At 46.5% G+C, this 7,459-nt stretch overlaps 1 protein-coding gene across 2 annotated transcripts in view; it reads left to right on the top strand.

Moving 5' to 3' along the window:
* vps45 (vacuolar protein sorting 45 homolog) overlaps positions 1-7,459 on the top strand; it is a gene marked incomplete at its 3' end in the record, with an annotated part of 13,462 nt that overhangs the window by 3,929 nt on the left and 2,074 nt on the right. For both annotated transcript variants that reach the window (XM_076873556.1, XM_076873557.1), the window contains 7 exon segments: positions 677-745; positions 831-968; positions 1,208-1,318; positions 1,515-1,649; positions 1,882-1,995; positions 5,879-6,046; positions 6,189-6,347. In XM_076873556.1, coding sequence (XP_076729671.1) covers positions 677-745; positions 831-968; positions 1,208-1,318; positions 1,515-1,649; positions 1,882-1,995; positions 5,879-6,046; positions 6,189-6,347 — 894 coding nt within the window.

A 7,459-nucleotide genomic window follows, 5' to 3' on the forward strand; every position in this document is an offset into this window, starting at 1 on the left:
TGCCCGCGTGAGCATCACGAGGACAAACTCGGCGCCATGTTTGCTGTGAACACAGTTCTAACCCTTTACACACCTGAGTGACATCATCAAAACCAAAGTAGCAGAAGTATAGCTTACTGTGTGTGTGTGTGTGTGTGTGTGTGTGTGTGTGTGTGTCTGCCTGTGTCTGCGTGTGTGTGTGTGTGTGTGTCTGCATGTGTGTGTGTGTGTGTGTCTGCATGTGTGTGTGTGTGTGTGTCTGCATGTGTGTGTGTGTGTCTGCATGTGTGTGTGTGTGTCTGCCTGTGTCTGCATGTGTGTGTGTGTGTGTGTGTGTGTGTCTGCCTGTGTCTGCATGTGTGTGTGTGTGTGTGTGTGTGTCTGCCTGTGTCTGCGTGTGTGTGTGTGTGTGTGTGTGTGTGTGTGTGTGTCTGCCTGTGTCTGCATGTGTGTGTCTGCGTGTGTGTGTGTCTGCCTGTGTCTGCATGTGTGTGTGTGTGTGTGTGTGTGTGTCTGCCTGTGTCTGCATGTGTGTGTGTGTGTGTGTGTGTGTCTGCCTGTGTCTGCATGTGTGTGTGTGTGTGTGTGTGTGTGTGTGTGTGTGTGTCTGCATGTGTGTGTGTGTGTGTGTGTGTCTGCATGTGTGTGTGTGTGTGTGTGTCTGCATGTGTGTGTGTGCGCGCGTGTGTGTCTGCAGGAGTTCTATGGAGACTTCATCGCTGTGAATCCTCACCTGTTCTCTCTGAACCTGCAGGGAGTCACTCGGGTAAGAACCACATGGCCCTCAGCTGTCAGAGCTCCGCCCTAAAAAGCTCCACATGCTGCAATCACATCACCTGTGTGTGTTTTAGGGGCGGAGCTGGGAACCCTCTATGTTGGCACGCTGCACTCAGGGACTGACCTCCGTCCTGCTTGCTCTGAAGAAATGTCCGATGATCCGCTACCAGTTGTCCTCAGACATGTCCAAGCGGCTCGCGGAGAGCGTCAAGGTTTCCACAGCAACATCATCACACACGTCATCACACACTCACTGAAAAGTGCTTTTAATGCCACTACAGGTTATTTTAGCACCGAGTGTCCTGTTGGCTGGTCAAAGATGATGTCAGCTCTGTGCTGTAACCTGAGCACTTGGGTTTAAACACTTGAGCCTCAAGCTGTTAACACTTTTACTCAAGTAGTGCTCTGAAGAATAAAAGTACTACTCAGTATTTTATTTGTTTGTTGTCAGCAAATCATCACGAAGGAGTACGAGCTGTTTGACTTCAGGAAGACTGAAGTTCCTCCTCTGCTGCTTATCCTGGACCGCAGCGACGATGCCATCACGCCGTTGCTCAATCAGGTGACCGCTCGCTGTCCTCTGTGACATCATTTTGCACTTTTAATAATTCTGTCATCTTTCACACTGCATCCTCTGCAGCTCATTTGTCACTTTCATTTGATGGCTGTTGTGTGTACAAAATGAGCAAATCATAAATTCACTGGTTGTGTGTCTGTGTGAAGCGCGTGCGTGTTTACGAGCTTTCGCTGTGTTGCAGTGGACATACCAGGCGATGGTCCACGAGCTGCTTGGCCTCAACAACAACAGGATCGACCTGTCCAGAGTGCCCGGGATCAGCAAAGACCTGAGAGAGGTGGTCCTGTCAGCTGAGAATGACGAGTTCTACGCCAACGTGAGTCTCACACAGCAGCACATCTGCTCACATCTGTCAGCATCTGTGCTCAGCGTTAATAGGATTGAAACGAGTGACAGAAACAAGCTGCGCTCGTCATGTTGGTAGGTTTCTAGCAGACTTTAAAAATGTGATGTTTCAGCTGCCCCTTCAGTCCAGGTTACAATGGTAACTCTCAGAGCAGAAACGAGTCCTAACAGTCACTAACCTCGCTCTCTCGTCTCCTCGTTAGAACCTGTACCTGAACTTTGGAGAGATTGGCACCAATATAAAGAACCTGATGGAGGATTTCCAAAAGAAAAAGCCAAAAGGACAACAGAAGCTGGAGTCCATCTCAGACATGAAGGTCAGGCTCCAGCCAGGGCTCAGCTTGTTTACTGATACAAGTTTAAAGGTTTTACTACACGAACATCGACCCCAGCGCTGGAAATGTGAGTTCCTCTGCAGTCCAGAGGCTTCAGCAGGGAGTCAGTCCCCTTAGACTCCTGTGTTAAAATGCAGAAATAATCATGTTTACAGCCTGATACACAACTGGTTTGGCCTCTGTAGTTAATTTCCCCGTCATAGCAACTGCTGAAAAATGTTGGAATGCTCCCTCTGGATTGGAGGATGGAGGTCGCCACAAGCAAGAGAGTTGAAATGATGGGGAGGTGGAGCGTGAATCGGGCCAGCAACTTGGTGTCAGCAGGAATGTGGGCGTTGTATCGGACTGTCGTGGTGAAGAGAGAGGTGGCCAAAGTTCTTGATTTACCAGTCCGCCTACATTCCAGCCCTCAGCTGTGGTCATGAAATCTGAAAGGCAGCTGAAATGAGGTTCCTGTGCAGGGTTGCTGAGCTCAGCCTTACAGATCGAGTAACTCAAACCTCCAGATGGAGTGGAGCCGCTTCTCTTGTGTGTTAAAAGGAGCCAGCTGAGGTGGTTTGGGTATCTGATTAGGATGCCTCCATGGCACCGTCCGTTGGAGGCGTTCTGGGCACAGGGAGGAGATCCCAGGGTAGACACAAAAACCCTTTGACTAGCCTCAGAAGGCCTCGTAGCTCCCAGGAGGGAAAGTGTAAGGCGGGGGGAGGATGTCTGTAAGAACCTGCTTACCCACCATGACTCTGCTTCAGAAGAGGATCTCCAAAAGTTGATTCTGTTCATCTGGACGTAGCGTTTTGTGGGAGAAATGTTTCGTCATCATCAGGTGACGTCTTCAGCCTCAGCTGACTGCAGGTTTCAATCTTATAAACAGGACATTTGCATAATGACTGAAACCAGCCCACTGAAGGAACAATGGGCTGGGAGGTCAGGTCCTTCATTGTAATTATGCAAATTCTCATGGCCACTGATCAAAGCCCTGATGGAAATCTCACAGTCTAAGAAGGCTAACCTGCCACTTTTCATATCCTCCCTGATTTATTTGATGAGTTAATGTGATCTGTGAAATGTGGTAGGTCCTGAGATTGGATTTTCACCCAGGTGTCATCCACATACCTGAACCAATGGCTTGGTGGTGTTCCAGGGTAGGATAGCAAAGCCCTCTTTTCCACTTCTTCCATGTAAAAATTGGCCACGATGGGTGAAACTGGGGAGCCCATGGCACACCCATGTTTCTACCTGTAGAACTGACCCTTGCATGTGAAGTAGGTGGAATGAAGACACAGTTCAAACACACTTGGTGGATGCTGACGGTGATCCTGTAGTCTCTTATGAACTACCTCCAACGCTTCCATGACTGGGATGCAAGTGAAGAGAGATGTAACGTCGTACGAGACCAACAGTCAGCTGAGACTGAAGACGTCACCTGATGATGACGAAACGTTTCTCCCCCAAACGCTACGTCCAGAACAGAATCAACTTTTGGAGATTTACTTACCTGGATGATTGAGCATCAAGACATTCAGAAGAGGATAGTTGGACGTAGAGCAGGGCGATATGGCCAAAAATATTTATCACGATATGTATTTGAAAATTTGCGATAACGATATAACTGACGATATAATTGATGCGAGACAAAATACAACTCCACAACATTACTAGCGCAAAAAGACAACCTTCCATTTATTTTCACTTAAACAAGAAGCTGGTTTTTATGTACATTAAAGCTTTATAAAAATGTAACAGTGCAAATGCAAATTCCTTGCTGAAAGTTTAACCAAAAGGCATTTCCAGTAGAAATGGGCTGACATATCCTGAGCATAACCATGTATAATATCCACTGAAGTTAAAAAGAGGTGCTTTGCAACATTAAACTGCAGTGTGCAGTACGCATTTTCCGGACCATAAGGTGCACGGGATTATAAGGCACATTAAGCGAAACAAAGCAGTCAGATAAATCAAACTTTATTCAAGCTTCCTCCACTTCTGTACCATTGATTCATTAATGTTGAATTCTCTGGCAGCTGCTCTATTCCCATGTTGTTGCAGTATATTAATGACTAACCTCGTATTGTGGATGGATTATCTCAGTTGTTCTCTTGACTGAAGTTTGGTCCATTTACAGCATCCTGCCATGCGATTGCATTTGTCTCTAACCATCAGGAACCTTCACGTTAACTTTTATAAGTGGAAAAGTGTTAGTGTTCGTCCTCCAGCTTCACTGTTTATGTTATGCTAACATAGCTGTGTTGCTAGCGATCACGTAGCACATCATTATATACCAGCTAGCCCAACTTCAGTAACCCTACAAACGTCACTGCTGTTTAGTTTCCTGTCTTCATTTATGTTGGAAGTGATAGCAGAGCTGTACGTTTGAATTTTTTCAGAAATCTCTCAGTCAGAACATGCTATATCATGCTTAGGTAACTAGCGAAACTAGCGAGCTAACTTCCGCTAGCTACCTGCTAACTTCTAACTCCGTTAAATGTAATAACTTTAGTTTTCATGGATGCCTGGAAGTTAAACTTCATAGTTACACCTGGTAAAGCAGCAATGCTGATCGTTTTATTAAAGATGAAAGAATTTAGACAGTTTTTAACTCTCAGTGATGCTGCAGTGTCGTTTGACCTGAAGCATACGGAGTTTAGGACCCAGATTACTCCCAGATTTAAGAGCATCTTAGTCCGACAAATACGACAATAACGACGGCCGCTTGCATGTTCTGCAAAAAAATGTGCTTTGTCGTGTTGCACCATTTTTACAAACCAATTCTGGTTCATCTGTTTCACTCAACAATCGGCCATGTGCGTATGAAAACAAAGGCACTGCGCATGCGCGCTTTACTCCCATTCTATCGCGATATTTCATTTTCCTATCGTTGCCTAACATTATACCGGTATTACCGTGAACGGTATAATATGGCCCAGCCCTAGTTGGACGGATGAAATTGAATGGATAACAACCGTAAGGCTTAAAGATTGCGTTGTTGGGGCGTGGCCCAGAAACTTGCATTTCCTAACTTGTGATTTGGAGTCTCCTGTGTTTAAGACTTTTATTTGTACTCATCACCCAGTGAGTCGCTGAGGTTGATGTATTTAAAAAGTTATCCAGTCAGGGCCAACAGGGTGGATGAGATGTGACCCGAGGTCCCTAAATCTGGTTTTATGGACCACAGCTGTGTCCGTCTGTGCACGGAAGTCAGACAGCAGAGCAGTTTTCCCTCACCCGAGATGCGCTCCCTGCAGCCCTCCTGACTGCTGGTTGTTGGAATCAGATGACGTGAGCTGCTGGATGTTGATTGGCTGACAAATGGGCCGGAATAGAGCAGGGAGAGTTCCCTTGGAATGGGAGAACCGTCCCGCTTTAGCGGGATCACACTCCTCAGCCTCTATGCCAGGGTGATGGAGAGGAGAGCCCATCTGTTATTCAGGGGGAGCAATGTGCTTTTCATCCTGGTCAGGGAACGCTGGATGAGCTTATATGAGTGTCCGTTTTTCCTTCCCAACGTTGCCGAAGTGCTGCTCATAGGGGGTCATATGATTGTTGGGTTTTTCTCTCTATGTGATATTGTAGGGTCTACTTTACAGTATAAAGTGCCCTGAGGCGACTGTTGTTTTTGTAATTTGACGCTTTATAAATAAAATATAATTAAACTGAATGTTGGGCGTGTCCCTGGGAAGAGGGCTCAGGCCAGACCCAGGAAGGCCTGGGCTTCTGTGCTCAAACTGCTGGACCTGGAGCAGAAAATGGATGGAAGGAAAACTTTTACATGTATTTTTTCTTGTATTTGTGGAATGTTTGAATGTTTTAATTATGTGATGCTTTGTAAAAAATGTTGATGATTTGTGTCCTTTGTCACCCACTGTAGGCATTTGTAGATAACTACCCCCAGTTTAAGAAGATGTCGGGGACCGTGTCCAAACATGTGACGGTGGTGGGCGAGCTGTCCCGACTAGTGTCGGAGCGGCAGCTGATGGAGGTGTCGGAGGTGGAGCAGGAGTTGGCCTGTCAGAATGACCACTCGAGCGCTCAGCAGGTAAATGTCAGCTGTTCCGTCCTCCTGAGCTTCACGGGTTTTTTTGAATGTGTCATAAATGAAGGTCATTCTGGATGCGTTGTGTTGACTTCCTGTCTTCCTTTCCTGCTTGTTTGGGCCATAACACAACATCTTCTTTCAGAATGTGCGGCGACTGCTGCAAAATCCACGCGTGTCTGAGCTGGACGCCGTGCGCCTCGTCATGCTCTACGCTCTGAGGTACGAGCGCCACAGCAGCAGCATCCTGTCATCTCTGATGGACGAGCTGAGCAGAAGAGGAGTGTCTGAGCGTCACCGCAGGGTAACAGACAGCTCTCCAAACGCTCGTGCTAGGATAAAGGCTCGTACTTGACAAAGCTTCGGTCTGCAGAGGGGCGTTAGACAGGCCTGTCTGCTTTCTCCCTCACTTCCTGTCATTTTTATCGAGCCACTAGTGGCAGCAATCTGACCAAACGTGGATGTTAAAGGAGTTCATTATGCTGACGATGTGTTTCCTTAGGAACTCACGAACCTCAATATAAAGACGATCACACTTATAGATAAGTTCTCATCCATGTCAGATGTTCTGTCTCTGAGTTGTAAATACCACCAGCAGTCAGGTAACATCGGATATCCAGGTATAAATGTTTCCACCAGGCTCTCAGACCTGGTTGATCATAGAACAAGCATTATGTGTTAAAGCAAAAATCTCTCCTCTGCCCTTCATAAGCTCCAGTATTAAGCATCATAACTGCTTTAAAAGCCATAAACACCCGCTGACCGCCTGGTAGGTGCTTACTTATCCCAGGTAAACTAACAGCCATTGGGAACAATCAGATCATTGTGGCATGAAAAGGGATAAAAAATACAAGATGTTTATTTCATTTAAAGAAGTTGTAAATTTCTAGAATATCAGCAGCTGCAACCGATAATACAGGAAAACTTTAACTACAATCAGCTGAATGGAGAAATACCTACTTGGGGAACAAAATGTTGAAATGTCTGTGCCCCCCGAGGGTTAACAACAATGTCTAAGCTATTTTTTGAAATTGATGAGCCAGTTTTCCTCCCAACTGTAATGTAGGAGCAAAATCTTTCCATCAATCCAGATCCAAACATCTGGACACGAATATGCTGAAACGTCTTCACAATGACACGTCTGACTGCTTCCCTCGGGGGCGGAGAGTAGGTGTGTAGGTGGGGGGGGCCTGGGTGCTCGCACACACACACACACCGTCATACAACACATAACTCGCACACAGGATGTTGGGCCATTCACACGGCTTTCGTGGCTGTACTGCGCAGTAGCCCTCCCCTCCTTTTTAATTGAACTGGGACTACTGGGGGGTCCACAGCTCGACTAACACGTCCAGTGTTGCTATTTTCACAGCTGTTACAATTAGGGATGGGTATCGTTTAGGTTTTATCCGATAC

Source organism: Maylandia zebra, linkage group LG14 (genome assembly GCF_041146795.1).
Source record: "Maylandia zebra isolate NMK-2024a linkage group LG14, Mzebra_GT3a, whole genome shotgun sequence".
NCBI classification, from domain to species: Eukaryota; Metazoa; Chordata; class Actinopteri; order Cichliformes; family Cichlidae; genus Maylandia; species Maylandia zebra.